The sequence below is a fragment of the Schistocerca cancellata genome, chromosome 1 (assembly GCF_023864275.1).
Source record: "Schistocerca cancellata isolate TAMUIC-IGC-003103 chromosome 1, iqSchCanc2.1, whole genome shotgun sequence".
NCBI lineage: Eukaryota > Metazoa > Arthropoda > Insecta > Orthoptera > Acrididae > Schistocerca > Schistocerca cancellata.
In genome coordinates, this window is record NC_064626.1 from 955449881 (window position 1) to 955473102 (window position 23222).

The 23222-nt window shown below is 37.5% G+C and overlaps 1 protein-coding gene across 7 annotated transcripts in view; it reads left to right on the forward strand.

The window, feature by feature from the left end:
* LOC126088314 (GATOR complex protein Iml1) overlaps positions 1–23222 on the forward strand; it is a 579824-nt gene that overhangs the window by 401597 nt on the left and 155005 nt on the right. For all 7 annotated transcript variants that reach the window (XM_049906449.1, XM_049906465.1, XM_049906495.1 and 4 more), the window contains 2 exons: positions 3089–3197; positions 16297–16503. In XM_049906449.1, the coding sequence (XP_049762406.1) occupies positions 3089–3197; positions 16297–16503 (316 nt within the window). The remainder of the gene's footprint in view (positions 1–3088; positions 3198–16296; positions 16504–23222) is intronic.

Below are 23222 nucleotides of genomic sequence, written 5' to 3' on the forward strand. Positions count from 1 at the left end.
ACATTTTCTCACATACACCGCAACACATTTTGATAGTACCACTGATCAACAGTTTGTGCCTGTGACATGAATTCATGATGAACTAATACTTCAAAGTCAAAGAAAACTATGAGCATGGCTTTGTCATTTGACCTGACCTGATGAGCTTTTTCTGATCATGGATAACCTTTTCTGAGCCGTTGTGAAGACTGAACCATGAACTGTCATTGCTTTCAGAGTAAGAATATTGCATAAACTGTTCGCTTTTAGCTATTTCTGGCTTCCTTACAATGTTAAATTTCTTATTTTAAACTGTTGGTGGAACCTATAATTTATATGTTGAGCACAAAATGAGATTGTTTACTCACTTCAGTAAATGCGTTTACGTCTATTGGAACTCCATATTTGAATAAAATGTTCTCAGTTTTCCAGCCGCGTCAATTCAAATAAAATGCTCGAGCTTGCGATGGCCATCTCCACCATCGTCGTCAGGAGTTCACTGACTGCCGGGGCTGTTACGGTCTCTCGCTTATATACGCATGATGACATCATCAGCAGCCAATCAGATCGATCCAATGTGGCACGCGCGCGTAAGTCGACCCGGGCAGCTCGTGGCAGCACCGGTGACGTCAGGAGGCGCCAGGGGGAGGCGCCACGTTTGAAACTGCCGCTCCCGTGTCGCGCATCTGTTTCTGCTTTCTTTCGATGTCCAATGCCCGTCCCCATGCCCTGCTGAGTGTGTATCCCTGGTCTCTGTTGAAATTGTTCCTGTTTAGGCGAGTCTCGGCCACTTCCTTTATAACGGAGTCACAATATGTAGAAGCATGAGCCAGCACTTTTATATCTTATGTCCATTTTCTAGACAATGCTCTGCTGTGGCCGACTTGGTCAAGCTCCCTTTGTTTTATATGGCACTTGTGCTCAGTACAACGCTCCACAACCGTGTGAATTGTCTGTCCAATGTACATGCTGCCACATTCACAAGGTACACCATACACACCGGACACTCGGAGAGCAATGTCATCCTTAACAGGGCACAACATATCTCGTATCTTGGGGGCGGGCCGGAACACTGGTTTTAGCCCATGTTTCTGCAGCAGACGTCCTAACTTACTGCTAGTTGCTCCACAGTATGGCAGGAATACAGTCCGTTTGGCCTCTTCTTCTGATTCACCAGCTGTCTTTCATCGGCGGCCCTTGAAAGCGTTTGCAATGTCTTTTTTGCTATATCCATTTTCCCCGAAAACACGTTTTAAGTTCTGCAGTTCAGACTGTAGGGGGTCGTCGTCAGAGATAATCTTGGCTCTATGAACCAACGTGTTAAGGACAGCTTTCTAGTGTGCAGGGTGGTGGAAACTATTGGCGTTCAAGTACTGATCAGTGTGTGTAGGTTTCCGATACACTGAGTGACCAAGCTGGCCTCCTGCCTTCCGCTCAACCAAAACATCCAAGAATGGTAGCTTGCTGTGCTTCTCTATCTCGACAGTAAATTTAATGTTGGGATGGACACCATTCATATGATCGACGAACGGCTGTAGTGTAACTTCACCATGAGGCCACATCAGGAAGGTGTCATCAACGTATCATAGAAAGCAAGATGGCTGTAATGTTGCAGTTTGCAGAGCCTGCTCCTCAAAGTGCTCCATGAAGAAATTTGTGACTGCTGGAGATAGTGGTGGTCCCATGGCTGTGCTGTCAGTCATCTCATAATATTCATCGCAATACAAAAAGTACGTTGTCGTTAGGACGTGATGGAACAACTTAATGATTCCAGATGGAAAATGTTGGGCCAAAAGATCCAGCGTATCTTGTATTGGCGCCCTCGTAAAAAGTGACACAACATCCAGGCTAACCATTAGGTCGTTTGGGCCTATCTTCATTCTCTTGAGTGTCTCAACAAATTTCTGCGAGTTGATAACATGGTGTTCGCAATGTCCCAATTTTGGTGCTAATAATCCTGCCAGATGTTTAGCAAGTCTGTAGGTAGGCGAACCGATTGCACTAACAATGGGCCTCAGGGGAACACTTTCCTTGTGTATCTTTGGTTGTCCATAAAGCCTGGGGGGGTCTGGTGGCATTTTCTTCACCACTTCATCTGGTAAGCCAGAATCCCTCAATAACTTCCCAGACTTTCTGACAATGCCCTGTGTGGGATCACGACTAAGCTTGCGGTACGTGGGGTCTTCTAATAAATGCAGCATCTTCAGGTGGTAGTCTGCAGAGTTCAGAACCACGGTAGCATTCCCTTTGTCGGCTGGCAAGACAACCAAGTCTTCATTCTCACGTAATAAGCAACGCCATTCCTCCTGGCTTATATTAGATTTTGGTGGCTTAGCTTTCATCAGAATATGGCTGGTAGTTAGCCTGACGTCCTCAGCTGCATCGTGCGAAAGATTCTGTTTTAATTCATGTATGCCGTCGCGAAAGACTCCGAGGTCACGGAACTCCATATTGTATGGCAGTGGTACTCTACAGCTGTATATATTATATATGCCACAGTTGCCAGATAAAATTATACATTTGTTTGAAAACTCAACATGGACGGAAACAGAATAAAGTGAATTTCTGGTGAATGAGGGGAAGAAGGTAGGCAGACTAGCATATCATGAATAGCTTCTGTATTTTTACTGCTTGTACACACAGGTACTTCAGAAAAGCAGGAAAGCTAAATAAGAGCTCAGCTATGTTGTTGTTCAGTTACCTACAGATCTTCTAATGGGTCTTCCTTAGTTTACCAGGTGTGATTAACCACAGTCCTGAACATTTACAGGACATGTGTAGTGTCATTCAGCACGTGCAGTTAAGGTGCAACTAGGTACATTACAAAACATGAGAGTAATAAAACAAATTCCTTCAAGCAGACATTTATTTCACTGCTATACCACCTCAACATAAACTCACTGGATAAAATATTAGTCAACACATTATAAGAAAACATTGCTAACTTAAGAACATTGTAGCAAGTGTAGAAATAACCACGAAAATTACCATAAGGTGTGAAATAAAACAAGATAGGACAAAGTTTACTACAGCATTAAAATTAATGGAAGCATGTCTAGACACACACAAATTCTGCCACATGAATTTTAATTTGTTTTATTTTTTCCAGAATATGCTAAATGAGAAAATGATATGCCACGCATCTGGAGACTTTCGTCATCCAATTATAATTGGTTTTTATCTGTATCATATAGTTCAGCAGGAAAAGGATTTGAAAGGTAATTGTAATTCACTAAAAATTATTGAAAAGTTGTAAAACTTGTTTCTGTAAATAAGATTAAAACTCACTTCCTATATCTATCAGTTTATATTAGGGGTTTCCATGGTTGTCAAAATCATTCTAGGTAAATTCCAGAATGGTTCATGATGATGTTCTGGAATTAACACCTTCCTATATTCTTTAAATGAACAAGAATTGTGAAATGAAGTATTATCTATGAAAACAGACTTAAGTCCAGGCAAGATTAGCAGGCACCTTTGTGTTTATGATCAAGAAATATGATGGGGCAGTAGTAACAGCATACATGCCAACATTTTTACAAGTGGAATGCCATTTGCAACACATCCATATTTGAATGCTCTGCATAACACAACAATTAAACAATGAAGGCACTTTAGTTTGAAAATATACCTGACTCACTATCACTTTGGCAACATTTATGCAAGTGTAATGGCTCTGAATAAGCCGATGACTACTTTAGTTCTGCTACTGGTCAGTTTTTTAAAATAAATGATAATTAATTGAAACTCTGAACTGCTGACAGGTGTTGTTGATATACCTCAATAGGGACAGCTGAAAGTGTATGCCCCGACTGGAACTCGAACCCGGGATCTCCTGCTTACATGGCAGACACTCTATCCATCTGAGCCACCAAGGACACAGATGATTAGCGCGACTGCAGGGACTTACCCCTTGCATGCTTCCCGTGAGACCCACATTCCCAACTGTCCACAATGTACATAAGTAATGTACCTAATAGATATTTGCCCGTCCACACATTACTCGCACCCACTAAAGTGACGATTCCCATAAGAGTTCAGGTAACCTGTGCGCATTTGCACACACGAAGGTCAGTGGCCAGGTAGCCTTTAAGTAGGTATGAAGATAGTAACTGTTCTCGAAAGAACAGAAACCATTGATGACCTTGCAACTTCTCTAGAATAAATGATAATTAATTGAAACCCTCACCTGCCGACAGGTGTTGCTGATATACCTCGATGGGGACAGCTGAAAATGTGTGCCCCGACCGGCTGCACGGTCATCAATGGTTTCTGTCCTTTTGAGAACAGTTACTATCTTCATATCTAGTTAAAGGCTACTCAGGTCATTGACCTTCGTCTGTGCAAATGTGCAGAGGTTGCTCGAACTCTTACGGGAATCATCACCTTAGTGGGCCCGAGTAATGAGTGGATGGGCAAATATCTATTAGGTACATTATGTATGTAGATTGTGGACAGTTGGGAATGTGGGTCACACGGGAAGCGTGCAAGGGATAAGTCCCTCCAGTCACGCTACTCATCTGTGTCCTCAGTGGCTCAGATGGATAGACCGCCTGCCATGTAAGCAGAAGATTCTGGGTTTGAGTCCCAGACGGGACACACATTTTCAACTGTCCCCATGAGGTATATCAACAACACCTGTTGGCAGCTGAGGGTTTCAATTAATTATCATTTATTCTAGAGAAGCTGCATGGTCATCAATGGTTTCTGTTCTTTCGAGACCAGTTACTATCTTCGTATCTAGTTTTGTAAAAGTATTATGTTATATGTTGAAACTATATCATCTCATTTGCTCATGGTGGTTTGTTTATTCTAGTACCTTTTAAAGTAAAATTCTGTGGATACAACAATTTTTTTGCAGAATGTCCTGGCTTGCCCTGACATTCACTTCCGTGCAGTGAAAGCTGTAGATTGACGACTGATTTTACATATACAAGGCAGCTTGTTTATTTTATTTTTATTTTGGTCGAACTGGTACTGGACTACATTCTTATTTTCAGTGGTTGTGTAATTTATTATTTTGCCTTCATAGATTTTCTGTAGATGATCTATAATGCCATTCATAACCTTGATAAAGGCTGCAGCATATCATGAATATACAATGAATGCTGGGAAGTGTTTACAAAGTAGATGTGTCTATATTGCTCATATCATATCAGAAATTATCACCTAATAACATATTGTGTGCACTTCACTTCTTCATTGTTGGGGTAGATACTTGAATCTGACTCTGCTCTAAATTCTCTCTCTCTCCATCCACAATTTTCCCTCCATTGACTTAACTTCAATATTTTATGTGCACTTTCCATCACTTCATTCTTCAGCACTGTACCCCTTTCTTCTTCTCATTGTCAATAAATTAAATGACGTTAAAAGCAAGCAGTCATGGCTGCTTGTGAATGCATTTTTCAAAATAATTTTCCATGCTTAATCTGTAAGGTAACAAGGCTCACTACTCTCACATATAACGAGGACTCTCACATATAACGAGGCTCTACTCACTCATGTGACCAAGTTAGATTCCCATATGATCTGATCTACAGTTCACTTCTACTATGTGGTATTATTATTATTGATGATGTTGTTACTTTCATTTCAGAATTCCGTAGTTCAAAATTATATTATTTTAATGTTTTTTGTATGAGCTTGTATCATCGACATAAGGGTTCATTTGAATAAAATATGAATGAAAAAAGTGATATAACTACTCTATTTATTTTTAATAATACCAGGGAAGGAAATTTGCTACTCACCATATAGCGGAGATGCTGAGTCACGATAGGCGCAATAAAAAGATTCACGCAATTAAAGCTATTCACACAATTAAAGCTTTCAACCATTAAGGCCTTTGTCAGCAGTACACACACACACACACACACACACACACACACACACACAAATGCAACTTGCACACACATCTTTAGTCTCAGAGAGCTGAGACCACACTATTTATTTTTAGACATTTTGAAGTAGGCATAATCCATATCAGTTCAGTCCGGAGCGGGGGGACCTTCATAGTGTCGAATGTTATTGAATTTAGCATATGTTAAAATTCAGGAGCAAGTAAGAAACACGTATTTTTTTGTTTTCTCCCAAAAAATTATACAGTTTTGAAGACGCAAATTTTGGAAAAAAATTAAAATTCTTTATATCTGTAACAGTTATAGATATTTTATTAGAGTTCTTTTTACTTGAAAGATAATTCCTTTATGAATACAATGGTATCTTCCATTTGTACATATCTGTCAAAGTTCTTTTACTGTCACCTTTTAATTTCTTTTTTATGTTTTCCCCAAAAAAACTTTTTTCAGAAATGCCAATTCAGAAAAGTTAGGTTTTTTTCTGTTGATTAGTACCATATAGTATTATATTCTCTGTAGAGGAGAACTTCCACTTTTAAGTTGGACAGGTTTTATTTAAAAAAATAAATTTTTTAACTTTCAAGGGTAATGTATGTCTTCACTGAAGTGGTTTTTTATTAATTACAGTTGCAGTATGTTTTGTGAAAAGGACTGTTTAAAACGTCTTTTGACTGGGGCCACAGGAGAGTGAAGTATACTGACCATTTGCATATCCATGAAAGAGTATAAGACAAACAAAAAAACAGACTTTGTTAAGGTTGGGAATAAGTTTTGTCATTTTAAGTGTCTGTATCAAAGTGAAGATGTTTTCAGTGATGACTTTTTGTGTTATAAATTTTATTCAATCGTATGGCTAGGGCCCCCTGTCAGGCAGACCATTCACTGGGTACCGGTCTTTCAATTTGACGCCACTTTGGTGACCTGCAGTTGATGAGGATGATGATGATGACAGCACAAAACCCAGTCCCTGGGTGGAGAAAATTCCCTGACGCAGCCGGGAATTGAACCTGGGACCAAAGGATTGACAATCTGTCACGCTGACCATTCAGCTACTGGGGGCGGACTGTGTTCTAACTGTTTTGACAGAATAACATCAATGATAGAATCTGAACAAGGTGAAGCCTCCCATGGTGCAGATGATGCTGATTTTGTATCAGTAGAGGAAGAATTAAATACCCTGAATCAGTCAACTACAGAGCTAGGTGTTAGTCCTGTTAAGAAACCATGGTCAGTTAAGTCAAGTCATAAACTCTATGCATGAAGAAACCATGGAGAAACTACTAAAGCTATGGATGAATACACTACAGCAAAACTGATCACACTCTTCGAAGTAGAAATTCCATCTTCAGAAGAAAATGAACCAAAGCACTTTTACATCTCTTGCCAGAAATATTTCACAAATTTCAATTCAGCTGTTGAATATTGTGCATCCTACAGTGAAAAGGTGCAAGTTTTAACTATTATTCCAGAGACATTTTCAAAGGAAACAATTTTGAACCATGTTCCATCAGTATCAAAGTACATTAAGAAATGTGAGGTCTGTAAAAGGAGTCTTTGGAAGACCAAATCCCTATTATAGTCATCCTGTAGAAGCAGCTCAAGTTCAAATAGTGCAGTCATTTTATCTGGAAGATAAATGGGTCTGTTCTCACCAGAGTGCAAATGAAAAAGACACTATGACTGTAACAGTTGAAGGTCAAAAAGTTGTGAAAGTGAAGAGTTACATGACTCGCAGTATTAAAGAAACTTTTGCAATTTATAAGAGCAACTACACGACTTCAGATATTGGAAGATCAAAATTTTATGCACTATGACCTAAGTGGGTAGTTCCACACCCACCTAGAGATGTCTGTTTATGTGTGTACTGCACAAATTTTGAACTTTGTGTGGTAACTTGGAGGAACTTACTGGAGCACACAACATATGACACCTTGGTTGGGCAGGTGAAGTCATTAGTAGTCTGTGATGTAAAGCAAGAGACTTGTTTGTTTCAAGAATGTGGTGACTGCCCTGGAAAGAGAGGACTGTCTTTACGGACACTTGGCCTGGAAGACGTAGGAGATAACTGCAGAAATCACATATACGACATGGGAGGAAAGTAAACTAATTAAGAAAACTGTTGCCTTTGACAGTTTCATTGATGAACTTGGTAAATGGTCAGTGAAAACAGTAACACATCAGCATCTGAAGAAATTGCAACAGCAACACATTGCAGAAGTGAAAGGGTGTGTACAGGCTGAAGAACTGTATTTAGTGTTTCACTGTGATTTTGCTGAGAATTGGTGTGTAATTTTCCCACAAGAAGTATAAGGGTATCATTGGAGTAATGACCATGTCTCAGTTTTTACGGGAGTGACATAGTTTCAAAACAGTCACAAGTGTTGTAATTATAACTGATGACACAGGACATGACTCAGCATGTGCTTTGCTAGCAATGTGCAAAATTTTTCAACTGCAAACAGGGGCAGAGAAGATCATCATTATTTCTGGTGGTGCGCCTAGTCATTTTAAAGGTCGTTACCAGCTGTTTGAATTGAGTAAGTCGCTTGTGCCAAATGACTGGGTATACAATGCTACTGGCCAGGGGAAGGGGCCTTGTGATGGTGTAGGAGGATTGCTGAAGAACCATGCTACAAAACATAATTTTTCCAGACCAAATAAAGCTGTGATCCAGAATGCTGAGAATTTTACAAGTCATGAAATCTTACACATCCACAGATCTCATTCTTCTGTCCAAAGAGGAAATGGAAGAATCCCGTGAGCAGAAAAAGAAGACTGATCCAAAAGGAATTCAGAAGACACATTTTTGGACTCAAAGTGATGGGCAAACTCATATTACACACTCTTTAAAGGGCAAGAAAGAAGAAATTTCATTTGTTCGGCCAATACCTCAAAAACAGCAGGATAATATTCGGATTCACAACCTGAGAAGGGGGATGTTTGTGGTGTGTGTGTATGACTGTGACTGGTGGATTGCAGAGATTATAGACACCAGTTATGAGTTAAACAAAATTGTAGTGAACTTTATGCTACCACATGGACCAGCTGTTTGGATATAGGTTTCCAACTGAAGGACAGCAAAAATGCCATCAATGCTCACTCCCTGTTCACAATGTTTTGAAGATTGTAAATGCTCCAGTTCCTATTGGTTCAACAGGAAGGCATCACTCTGTATCAAAGGAAGATACTGAAGCAGTGGAACACATTTTTAGTTTATTAACTAGCTAATTTCAGCACAAAACAGAGTGCACAGATGTTGTATAAATTGAAACCGTCAAGTCGTTGGACTTTTCACATATGTTTTGGAACCATTTAAAATGCTTAAAAAATGAGTGTCTTACTCATCTTTCAAAACCAAAATTATGTTAAATAAGGCTTGGTTTTGATTTTTATGATATTGTTATGTGATAATGTGGTAATAAAACTGGTTTTATGTTTGGCAAAAATTTCAATTGTTTATAAAACCTGTTCAGCCTAAAAGTGGAAGCTCTCCTTTTCAGGGAATGTAGGACTATATGGTACTTATCAATAGAAAAAAAATCAAAATTTTGCAGGATGGCATTCTTGAAAAAAAAATTTTCCATAAATTATAAAAAAGGTTCAGAATGCTATAGTAAAATAACTTTGACAGATAAGTCCAAATGGAGGATTTCTTTGTAATCATAAAGCAATTATCTTTCAAATAGAAAAAACAACAAAATATCTAGAACTGTTCCAGAGATACAGCATTTTAAATGTTTTTCCAAAATTCACGTCTTCAAATGGTATGCGCAGTGTCGTCCATGGAGGGCTGTATCTTGGAGCAGAAATTTTTTTGCGGATAACAAAAAACTAAGTGTTCCTTACTTAGTCCTTCATTTTAAAATATGCTAAATTCAATATCATCTGAGACTATGAAGGTAAGATTTTTTTCCTAGCCTGCCTGAATTGATATGGACTATGCCAGCAAGAATTTCTCAGAATTTGTAACTGCGCATCCAGAAGTGAATGATACTTGCTCATTTTGACACCCCAAGTAGAAATACTCTTTTGCAGTTCTATTTTTATTCCTGCTGTCTTTGAAATACATATAATGGCCAATAAAATTTCTCTTTAATAGCAAACTGGTTTGTACTAACAATTTTGTCAGTAGCAAATGTGAGAAAACTTATTGTAAACAGCATTGAAAGTGTTACCCGAGAACAGAATATACATTAAATCTGATGATGTCAGACTGAACAGATTTCTCTGGATATGGTGACTCCTAATCATGGTCGTGATCGGGATGAGTTGGTTGATGTTTGTAAGCAGCTGGAAATCTTCGTGACTACTTTCAAATGTTTGGCAGCTGCTGTGAATCGGTGTGTTGGATAGCTCCTGAGAGTCATGTACCTGTGATACCTGCACCAAAGGTTGCTCAAGTACTATCCTCTCCTGTGGATCCTGTCTCCTCTGCAGAAAGTACAGGATCTGTCATATCCCATCCTCTTGACTGTGATTGCTGTGTCCCTTGCATTGTGGGGGGGAACCAGGGAAGCCTCAGAGTGCTCTAATGATCCCTCTAAGCAACAAGTTTGAAGTGCTGTCTTTCACTGTTATTGAAATTGAGCCAGTGGAACTCAACTCACCTTTTTTGGGGAAACCTGTTTTGTCCGATGTCAGGAGGAGGCAAATGCAAAAAGGTAGGATCTATTAATCGTCAGCTGTTCAAACATTCAGCGAATGATGTTACTCCTTAGGGAAAGGGCAGCAAGTGACTGGAAAGGACATCAGATGCACTCAGTGTGTATGCCTAGGGGCCTCATTCAGCTTGTTAAAGAGGCTACTCCAGCACCCATTCAGGGAACAGGGTGCAACCACACACAGTAGATGTAATGTGAAAGTACTGTGAATATCCCAAGTTCCTTAAATAAATGTCTGCAAGGTGATCTTGGGTGGGCTCCAGCTATTATTCTGATTACACTCTTTTGTGCAATGAATACTTTCTCTCTTAATGACGAATTGCCCCAAAATATGATTCCATATGAAAGCAATGGATGAAAATAGGCATAGTATGCTAATTTACTGATATGTTTATCACCAAAATGCAATAACCCTAATAGCATAAGTAGCTGAACCTACCCGTTTCAGCAGATCATCGATGTGTTTCTTCCAATTCAATTTCTCATCAATGCACACACCCAGAAATTTTGTGTATTCTACCTTAGCAACAGACTTCCTTTCATAGTCTGTATTTATCAATGGTGTTATGCCATTTACTGTACAGAATTGTATAAACTGTGTTTTCTCGAAATTTAGTGAGAGTCCGTTTGCAGAGAACCACTTAATAATTTTCTGAAAGACATTATTTGCAATTTCCTCAGTTGAGTCTTGCTTCTTGGGTGTGATTACTACACTTGTATGATCAGCAAAAAGAAGTAACTTTGCATCTTCATGAATATAGAGCGGCAAGTCGTTAATATATGATAAGAACAATAAGGGACCCAAGACTGAACCCTGTGGGACACCATTCTTGATACCTCCCCAGTTGGAGGACTCTGCTGGTTTTTATAGACTATCTGTACCCTTAATTTTGACCTTCTACATTTTTCCAGTCAAGTATGAATTAAACCATTTGTGCACTGTCCCACTCATACCACAATACTTAAGCTTACCTAGAAGAATTTCATGATTCACACAATCAAAAGCCTTTGAGAAATAACAAAATATCCCACTGGGTGATGTTCGATTATTCATTGCATTTAATATTTGATCAGTGAAAGCATATATAGCATTTTCTGTTGAAAAGCCTTTCTGAAAACCAAATTGACATTTTGTTAGTACTTTATTTTTACAAATATGTGATGCTATTCTTGAATACATTACTTTTTCAAGAATTTTGGATAAAACTGTCAAAAGTGAGATTGGGTGGTAGTTGTTAGTGTCAGATCTATCCCCTTTTTCATGCAATGGTTTAACAATAGCATATTTCAGTCTATCTGGAAAAATTCCCTGTTTCAGTGAGCTACTACATAAATAACTGAGAATCCTACTTATTTGTTGGGAACAAGCTTTTAGTACTGTGTTGGAAATGCCATCAATTTTATGTGAGCTTTTACTTTTGAGTGAATTTTCCTAATTTCAGTAGGAGAGGTGAGTTGAATTTCAAGTTTATCAAATTGTGTAGGTACTGCCTATTCCATATACTGCCATGCATTTTCTAATGAATAGCTGGAATCTATTTTCTCTACAACACTTAAAAAATGATTATTAAAAATGTTTTCTACTTCTGACTTCTTGTTAACAAACTTTTCATTGTGTCTGATAGAAATACAGTCTTCCTGTGCTCTCGGTTGCCCTGTTTCCCTTTTCACAATATTCCAAATTGTTTTATTATCTGTTGTGCCCCCTTGTAATTTTACAGTTGTTTCAGGGGAATTTCCTTGTTGGTACAAGTAAGCTTTTATTTAGACAGTTCCCTCTATTTTGTAAAATAACATTTTATAATACGTTACTGACCCATTACCTAAAATCCTGAGATTGTGAGTAATTACTTATGACATGAAACAATGACCAGTCCGGGATGGAATAATGCCACTGTTATGAAAAGAATAGATTGATGCTCACCAGTAGAGCTTTTGAGTCGCAGATGGGCACAGCGTAAAGACTGCTAAACAAGTGAACTAAAGTAGACGTAGATAACACACACTAGAGCTTTTGAGTCGCAGATGGGCACAGCATAAAGACTGCTAAACAAGTGAACTAAAGTAGACGTAGATAACACACACACACACACACACACACACACACACACACACTCTCCCCTCACATATGGCCACTCTCTCTGGCCGCTGAGGCCTCGATGCAATGTATCCTGCTCTTATATTACAGATTCAGTTACACACATCTCTGGCAGTCTCCTTTTTGTTTTGTACATGAATAAAAAGTTTAAGCACAGTAAAAATAATAGGCAGATGTGTGGTTCTGTCGTGGTAAAATGAAAATAAATGATCACTAAATTTAAATGTGTTACACAATGAAGTGTAAATGAGCCATATATCACACTTATTATTCCTAAGTGGCAGTATGGAAAGAGTGGGTTTTTTGTACAATATTCATATGCTGGAACACTGTTGGAAACAACATTGTGTGTTTTCCATCTCTTTCTTATGTTTGCATACCATAAGTAAAAGAAATACATTAAGAATAGTATCAAATGATGATTTTTTATTTAATTCATAGAATGTCTGGAATGAAATGGAAACTGCAATAAAGATGCAGTCAAAATGCATTGCCCCAAGCTACAATATGTAAGTAGTCCTAATACCTTAAGAAAAGGTGTGTGTCTTGTATTATTTAATCTGGGCCTGGTATTTTAGTCTCACCAAAGTTAACAATAGTACAAGTGTTAGAATTGTCCACAAGATAACATTATCTAATCATTGGTGAACTGTCATGATGTCATATTACTGTAACTTCACAGCTGCATTTGATCGCCTCCAAGAGCAGCTGGAGTTCAGGCAGCAAGTACACATAACAGCAAAACTCACAGCACCTGAAGAAGTCAGTTGGGTCGGTCATCAAAATAATGTGCTTAAAATGGGAACACCAACTCTACAGACAACCCAGAAGTATGCTATTAAACTATGACCTTTGTTGATCAAGTGTATAACCACTCAGTTATTTATTATTGTTATTAGGTCACAGCTGCATAATTGCTGTTGTCTCCAATGACTCAATACAATGGTGCAGTTGGTAAAACACTGGACACACACTCAAAGGGATATTTATTATTTGTTTGCAATATTTAGATTTTACATAGTTTCTCTAAATAATAGGAGGTTGTGTCATGGTGCTTAAACAGAATCAAAAATCATTTTCTTCTGCATCCTTGGTCAATCTGAGTCTTTCAACAAAAGCCAGGCATTTCTCCAGGTGCAATGATGGTCATGATGAATTTCATTCTTGGATGTGACTGAATGTGCAGTTCAGAGCTTTTCTCATGTTTTAAATGTTGCAAAGTTATTATGCTTGATGGTAACCCTATAACTCTGTGAAATTTCAACAAAGCACCTCAAAGTACCTGTGTGTCATCTTCAGGTAATGATGTTAACTGTTATTGGGTGACCTCAGGGAATAATTTGTCAACTTACAGGTCTCTCTTATACTATGGTTGTGAAATGGCACTTCACCCCTGTGTGTGATAGCAGTGAGGAAGCAGCGGAAGAATGCTTCTAGGAAATAGTCACATCAGCATTGAGACTGGCAGCATCTTCAACATAACAAAACATGGCATCAAGATGCAAATGAATTAATGGAATGTTTGTAAAAAATTAATTTAACCTATTCACAAAATTTCTATTTCACTGTGTACAACATGTTTTGCAGTCACATGAAGAAAGGGTTTGCTATGTGGTATTTCTTGTGAGCATTCTGAAATGATCTTTAATTAATCATAAGTAATTCCAGAGGTGTATGAGAGAAGAATGTGTCTCGTATATTCATTGGGGGAGGGGTGAACCACAGTCTTGTCGAAGATGACTAGTACTACCTAGACTAATGACACTGTTGTGTTTACGTGTTCAGGCATGTGCCACTCACTAAACCATACTTGTTGTAGCATAGACTGCAAAGTCACTGGGTGTACTAGCATTGGGACACAGAGCACATCCTTTACTCATTACTACATCTTATTGTTTTGCCATCCTTCCAGTCAGTGCTGTTAACATCTTCAGTGATAATGAGTATTATCACTTGTTGAATAAATAAAGATAGACTGCAGCTTTTTGGTGGTAACATCTTCTTTTTCAGTTATTGTCAATTTGTATATTTGTTCCCATAAAAATCTTCTGAGTTGTACACCATGTCATATTGTAAAATGGTGACCTAATGTTTCAGCCACTATGAATACACTATCTGATCAGAAGTATCTAGATACCTCTATGTAATGTGGAATTGACTGCTAAATGTCACAAAAAGCAAACGTACCAGTATAAAAGGAGGCGAGGAGTGTTGCATTGTCAGTAGAGAAACGGTAACAGCAGAATGGGCCTGTCAGGCGAGCTCTTTGACATTGAACACCGACTATTCATTAGATGTCACCTGAGTGTCCATCAGGGATATTTCAACTACTGTAAAGCTTCCCAAACTGTCTGATTTGTCATGTAATCATGAAGTGGAAAAGTGAAAGAACAACCACAGCTCAACAAAGACCAGGAAGATCTCATGTATTGATTGATAGGGACCATTGAGCATTGTGGAAGATGCTTGTAAAAAACCACATGAAATGAGCAGAAGGAACCACTTGTGAGCTCCAGAATGTTAACAGCAGTCCAGTCAGCACAGTGAATGGACATATGGGGTTTAAAAAAATGAGGTACAATGTTTGAACAGCTCCTCCTCAGCTACACATTTCTATAGCCAACACTAAGTGATACTTAAGGTGGTGCAAAGAACAGCATTGTGTACTGCATACAGTGGAGGAATAATTCAGATATGATGGATGATTGTATCAGCGTGAAAATACACCATGTCATAAAGTAGCTTATGCAGGGCAATGGTTTGTGGACAATAACTTTCATGAAATGGACCAGTCGAACCAAAGTCCTTACCGAACCTGATAGAACACCTTTTGGATAAGTTAGAACATTGACTTCACTCTAGATCCCAGCATCCAAAATCACTACCATCTCTGATTTCGACTCTTGAAGAAGAATGGGCTGCCATTCCTCCACAGATATTCAAACACCTCATCGAAAGTGTCCCCAGCAGAGTTCAAGCTTTCATAAAAATGAAGGATGGACACACCCTTTCTTACTGTTTATTAATGGACATCTGGATGTTTTGGATCAGACAATGTACTCTGATAAAGAAAACTTGCGGTAGTACCCAAAATATTGGTTCATTGTTTTATGATTTGGTGCTGTCTACTACACAGAATTTTTTAATGGAAACTGTTATAAGACTACTCTTTGTGGGATATCCAAAACTTTTGTTAAAATCTTTTGTGATGAATAAATCCACTCCATTTGTTTTTGTGTATAAGATTTCATCCAAATAAAGGATTAGTCAAGTACAACTGTGGCAGATTTATTCATCATAAAAAATGTTACAAGATTATTTACTCAAGTTAACAGTGGAATTTTGATTGAGAAACAGCAGCAGACTATACTTTATTTTCAACAGTGGTTTGAGTTTATGTGAACATTGGTATCCTCAGTTAGCAACCTTGCACATAAAAAGATTGGTAATCCACCTGCTAGAACTTTATCAAAATATGTGTTTAGTGCAAGTGAATATTTAATTACCATGAGGATCTCTCTCCCCCCCCCCTCTCTCTCTCTTTCTCTCTCTCTCTCTCTCTCTGTGTGTGTGTGTGTGTGTGTGTGTGTGTGTGTGTGTGTGTGTGTGTGTGTGTTTTCTATTTGGTTGTGTTTGAGTATTATTATGATAAGTTTAACTAGTAAATACAATGTGTTATAGAAAATTTTAATTACAGATGGTGACTATGTGAGACCTATAGGTGATTTACCAAGTTTTGAGAATGAGTGGCTAGAAGTTGAAGTGAAGCATCCAGCAGGCTGGCAACAAGAACAGTTAACATCTCCAACAACTGAGCCTTCTTCCTCAACAACACCCAGGTTCCTGTTAGATGAACTTGATAAATGTTGTCATTATCATGGGGAGAACAACAACACATGGTCAGGTAATAAACCCAATATTTGAGTAATCATGTCTGTGCCCTCACAGAATTTATTTTTGTTATTTAAATCATTCAAAATGTTAAACAAACTTGGTGTACAGTAAAAATTCATTTATACGTTTTTCACTTATATGTTTTTCTCACTTATAAGTTTTTTGTGTCCCGGTGAAATATCCACAGTGTGCACAAGTTAAAATGCAGTGTTTTACAGTGGGTTGCCGAGAAGGGGATTGGTAATGCCGATGTTAGACAATAATAAGATTTGATAGTGTAGTAAGGAACTTTGTTAAAGTTTGGCATTGGTCAAATTTTCTTTGATAAAATTTAGCGTGTCGCCTTAGATTTGATCAAATTTAGCGCGTCGCCTTAGATTTGATCAAAGGAAGCGTTTGTCTTGTGTTTACTGCATGGAGAAATCAGCCACTTGGAGCATCTGCAACGCTGCAGCTGTCTGACACACAGTGTTTATCAATATGACTCCCAAATTTACATGGTGTGTTGCATATATAATGAAATTTATAGAAATATTTGAGGCAGATGAAGCACTGTGTAGCTTACGACATCCCCAATATGGTTTATGTCTTTTCCTTGGCCATAAAGGGTCTTGTTTTTGTTTTGATTTGTATTTCTTTGTTTTTACTGGTAATCTCTTAGATTCACTCATTGTAGATGTTCTGTGCACATTCAGTTTTTTATACAATTTTGGTCCAGACTTTGCTTCCTTGTCCATGGTTCAACATAGAGTTATATACTCTATTGCAAAGGTATTAAACTTGGCCCCCATCCAGCATAAAGTAATAATTTGGGACTCCCTTTAAGTTCAGAGCAATGTTAAACATGTACTCATTTGCGGTTCCTACTACACATCATCTGAATGTCTACATTCAAGGATTGAAAATTCCTGTTTTAGGTATTTAGCAAGTACCTGTTTGAATTGTAAAGCTGTGTTAAAGGTAATTGTTTGTCATAAATACCGCTTTCTAGTTGCAAAATGTATAGGTTACTCTCTTTTTTAAGTCATAAACCTATCAAGTAAATATTAATTTACAAAAAGAAGTTAAACTACAGCTATTTAACATGGGTTAAGAAACTACAGCTTGTTTCAAAGCAGTGGCTGTCTTGGTAAGTTATTAGGTTACATTTATCAAACAATGGAAAACCCAGGATGGAATGTAACAGTAGTGGAGATGCTGAGTTGCAGATAGGCACAACAAAAATACTGTCACAAATGTAGCTTTTGGCCAGTAAGGCCTTTGTCAAAATTAGACGGCAAACACATGCATACACTCTCATGCAAATGCAAGTCACACACACAAGACTGCAGTCTCAGACAACTGAAGCATGCAGCATGCACCAATGCATGATGGGAGGGGCGACTGAGTGGGGGTAAGGAGGAGGTTGGGGTGAGGAGGGATAGTAGAGTAGGGGTGGCAGACAGTGATGTGTTGTTGGCAAGTGTGCAGGGATGAGATGGAAAGAGGATAGAGCAGCTATGTGCAGTTGGCGCTGCTGCTTGCATTGTGGCCGCAATTCCCTGAGACTGCAGTGTTTGCATGAGTGAGTGCGAGTGTGAGTGTGAAATCTAATTTTGATGAAGGCGTTACTGGCCAAAAGCTATATTTGTGACAGTCTTTTTGTTGTGCCTATCTGTGACTCAGCTTGTGTGCTGTATGGTAGACTGCATTTATCTAACATAAGCACAAATTGTATTAAGAAGTATAGTCCGTTTATTGTTAATATAGTGTATAGATTAGGTTTCAAGGAATGTTTATCATTTGTTAATATATGCCTTGACGTGTTCCACATCACTAAAGGTTCTCACTCATGATGGAATCTATGGGACATGGTGATGGATGGATGATGGATGGATGAAGGGATTGATAAATGAGTGGATGAACTATGAAAAAGAATGAGTCAGAGAGAGCAAGTAAAAAAAATAGCTTACCTGTTGCTTGGAGCTCCACAATTTTCACATTTTTGACTGTGAAAAGGGATGTTACAGTGTTAATCTTCAACACAAAATTTGTGCTTTTTAGAAACTTTCACCCATAGGATCCTTGCTCAGAGCTAATTGCTCCCTAATTTCATCATATATTCATATAAAAAACGTATATTTTTGATAGCGTCTAAAATGCAGTGAAGTTCATATAACACTATCTACAAAATGCTAGTTAAGAACGAAATTTGACAGCAGTGAGAGTTCTGGTGGAAACTGAACCATATATCAAAAAGCTAGGCTAATGGTAAATGGAGCCAGTGTATTTGTCACACTGGACAAAAAAATCCATGAGATAGAAATTGAAACAGCATGTGAGATTGTTTAGACAAGACACACTGTCAGGGGCTGTCATAAAATTGTAAATGGATCCTTCTGTTGACCATCAGACACACCTCTCAATGTAACCAAAAAGTTTACTGAAACCTGTTTGCTAATAGTTTAGTTCCCCAATCGTACTGTAGTAATCCCATTTAATTAGAGTTTTGTTAGGGTTGTGTGTGACAAGACACATTACTCAATGCCTTCTCTGAAAATCTACCTTGAACATATGGTTCTGGACCCCACACTTGATAGAAATATAGTGGATCTTTTCTCGACAAATAGACACCTGACCTCTTGGAGGATGTCTACATCATAACTTGTATTGGTGACAATGAGGTCATTGTAGGTACAATGGTTATCAAAGCACAAAGGTAAAAGAAAATTTGTATGTTCAGTAAACTTGAGAAGAAGCAGTAGTGCCATATCTCAATGAGGAACTTAAAACTTTTGGCTCAGCACAGGAGCATGTAGAGGAACTGGGGCTCGAATTTAAAACAATAGTTTGTAGGGTAATTGTAACACTGAGGATACAAGAAATGTTGTTCCAAAAAGAAAATAAACTGAAAGTTTTGTAATGTTGATGGTAGCTGTAAATAAAGTTCTTGTAATTTGGTGGGTGTAACTCAGTATCTTTAGAATGATAATGAATGTCATTAATGTATCTTGCTCGTGATGCTCTGGAGGCTTCAATACAGATGCAGTTTCTTGGAAGTTTGTTAAGTGGAAAATCAGGTCAATGAACCACATGGCTTTCAATATATGTGTGAAGACAGTTGTTGTTTCTGGGTTATTTATTATGTCACAGAGTCCTTATCAAAATCTCCCATCATACTGCTTGTCCCAGCTCTCCCACTTACTCTCTTTTTTACTTTTTCCAAATAATCACTTTGTTTACGTCATCAATAAGGTTTTATTTTATGAGTTTTAGTACTTACTAAGTAAATAGGTGTTGTTGTTATTAGCAATTACGTAGTAATCTGCCAGTATGTTAATTAGAGTTGTTACTGGTTTCAAACATTGTCTGTTTCATTACTTGATTGATAGTAGCTGAATATAAGTAAATAAATTGATTATACATATTCGTAGCAATGGTTAGACGTAATCTTGGCTAGTACTTTGACAATGTTCATAAAGTGAAATTTTCTACGAGTCCTATCTAATGATATAACTTTAATCAAGCAACCTGAATTAGCTTTAGTGTCATGTGAAAGATAAACTAAATTAGTTAATTAGTCCTTGGAATCATATGAAGAATGAGCTGTTATGTTTAAACAACTCCCCTCTCCAGAAATATATGTATATATTAGCAGACCAGTTCAGAATATCTTCTAACTTTTAATTTGAGGCAGGCAAGCACGATTCATATCCCTATTTCTTTTCACTTTAAACAGAACATACATTGATACTTTTACGAATCCCTCTATACAAGTCGTCAGTTTACAGTATTTCATCTCTCACAATCATCAGTCTCTTCTCGTTGCTAAAGACAAATCCAGTCAGCTATTAATATTTACTCAATCTAAGTTCTTTTACATTAAAATACGTATTCTCTTTGTACACAGAGCATAACAGTATTGGTTTTCTTTTGTATTATGACAGAGGGTGTCAAGTAAAACATCATCTCTCTTTCTCCAGTATGTAAGAAGTCATCAGTAGAATGTTTTTCAACTTGACTGATCCCAGTATGTATAAGTAAACATGAATTAAACAGACTTTTGCTGACTTTTTATTATCACATGGAAAGTCCAACATCATTTTTATGTACAGTGTAAGTAATACAGTTCAGTACGATTCATACTAGATATGCCAGTACACATTTCAATATACAGGGTGTAAATTTTAAGTTGACAAACCAGAATAACTTGAAAAATAAGCTTCACATGAAAAAAATGTGTAGAATCCAAAGCTGATTATTTTCAAGGGGGACATCTGCTGGTGCTAAAGTTAGCCCACCACCCCAGCCCCATGGGGGTGGGATGGGAGGCAACTTTAAAATTTCAAATGGGCACCCCCATTTTTTATTGCAGAATCAGATTATACGTAAAAAACTACGTAGATTTTGTCTTAAACATTTGTTTTGATTCTTGGTAGTTGGCACTGTAATTCAAGAAAATCCATGTTCTCATTTTTGCAGGGAAAATGGTCAACTTCATACCAAGGCATGTGTCAATACTACCATGTTATGCATCTAGTTGTAAAATTATCTCACCACAACAGTGGCACATAAAGTACCCTCCGCCACACACCGCTGGGTGGCTTGCGGAGTATAAATGTAGATGTAGACATAATCAGTACCTCTTCTACACAAAATTATATGTCAGCAATAATACTGTTCATAAAATCAAATCCATGTGTACATGTTTCTGGCAAAAAGTGTATCAATCCATCAAAGTTACTAGTAAGTGCAGAATAAGTAATCATAAAAATAATGTCAAAATGTCTGTATCAGTGTTTGTTTCCCGTTCTCTTGTGGTTAAATGATTAATGATAAATTCTGATATTCTCTTTCACATTTCAGAATGTGTTTCTCAGAGTATTTCAGAGTAACTCAACTTCTTCCTCAGTATCTGTTCTGTGTATTAATAGTGTATGTCACAATTCATAATCCCAAAAACAAAATGTAAAGTATTTTCAGTTCTCTTCATCCAGGATCATACAAATGCTGAATGCAATAGCAGTCTGAACAAACAAACATAGCATCACTTCTTTTTCGTATGAGTGAAATGTCATGGTGTAGTGTAATAAACAATATCACTAATCATCAGTATATCATTGCGCTCAACATAGTTAAGTAAATCTTCCACTTGTAAATAACTGTGTGCTGATGGCATGCATGTAGAATCCATGTAATAGCTTTTGAACTTTAAGTAGATACAGAAGACTCAATTCATGGTTTCTGGCTCAATACTGAATATCATTATGGTAAGAGATGTTGAAGTTTCAAATGGATGAATACAGTTATTCCATAAATTAAGAACTTTCAGGAGACAAAAGATATAAATATATAAGTGTCTATGACATAGTGTAGGCAAAATAATCTCATCATAGCACGGCAGAATTATTCTCTAGTACTAATGTTATAAACGCAGCATACAGTATGTGTGTAATGAAAAACCAAGTACATCTTCATAACCAGATCTCCATCCAAACATAGATGTATACCAATCAAACAGGCATGTATATATGTAGGTGTTTAAGTTATAAGAATAGTCTAAAAAAATATGTGACATCAGAAATACATTACTGTAAAAGCAAATGCCACATGGCTGGAGTTTTTACATTTGTCACATGCATAATGCAAGACTGAGTATGCATCCCCCTGAGGGACTTTACTAGTTTTCCACTTTTTTATCAGATATAGATTCCTTTCCACCACTTTCCTTTTACAAATGGGTATGCCATAAGGCTTGTACTGACTACGACTTACTCCCATTCTGCAATGCCATTTAAACTGCTTTTCTTGTACAAATGGGAAAACCATAAGGGTTAAAGAAAAGTGGATCATGAGATTTCAACTTAATTGTACATTATAATTCTTTGTTCTGATGTCTTGTCAAAAATATACATATATTCCTGCAAAAAAATTTTCTAGTTCTTCCTTATGCTCTACTCAAAACTTCAGCTTCCCCTATCATTTTGCTACAAGTTCATTGTAAGAACCATTATTTATTTCCCCATCACAAAATACTTCATCTTCCTCATAGTATCCTTTGTCATCAAATTCTTCTCCCCCCCCCCCCCTCCCCCCTGATATAATTGCTATTACATTTATTTATCATCACAATATCTGACTCTCCTGAAATTCTCCTCTTAGGATCAGTAAATGTTAATTTCATCTCACTCCAGTTAAAGCTAACTTTATTCTTGACAATCCACTTCATTCCCAGTATTAAACTTTCATTTAAATTTTCAATACCTAAACATTCCTGCATGTAAGATACATCGTTTATTTTAAAAAAACAATAAAACCTGTCTTATAATCACTTTACTACTTTTTCCAGTGGCACCTTTAACCTTAACTCCAGTTACTGGAAACTCAGCAAAATTCTCCATAGCTTTTACTCTGTCTCTAAGCATTTTTGATATTCCGCAAATAGGTCTTCCAATGTTTACCAGACAATTACCTCTCCAGTTATCAGTTTGAATGCAAATATATGAACTCCCTTGTATATCAATATTTTCATCGTCATATAACAAATCCATCTCTTTATCTCTGACACTCATACCTTTTTCCCCCACAGATTCTCCACTCTCTACAGGTTGTAAGCATTCCAAAATTACATTGCAATTTACTGGCTCTTTGTTAGGTACAGAATTTATCCCCCCCTCAAATTCAGATGCATGTCCTGACAAATTCCCTTCAATAAATCACATATTTCATTACCATTACCAACATTATCAA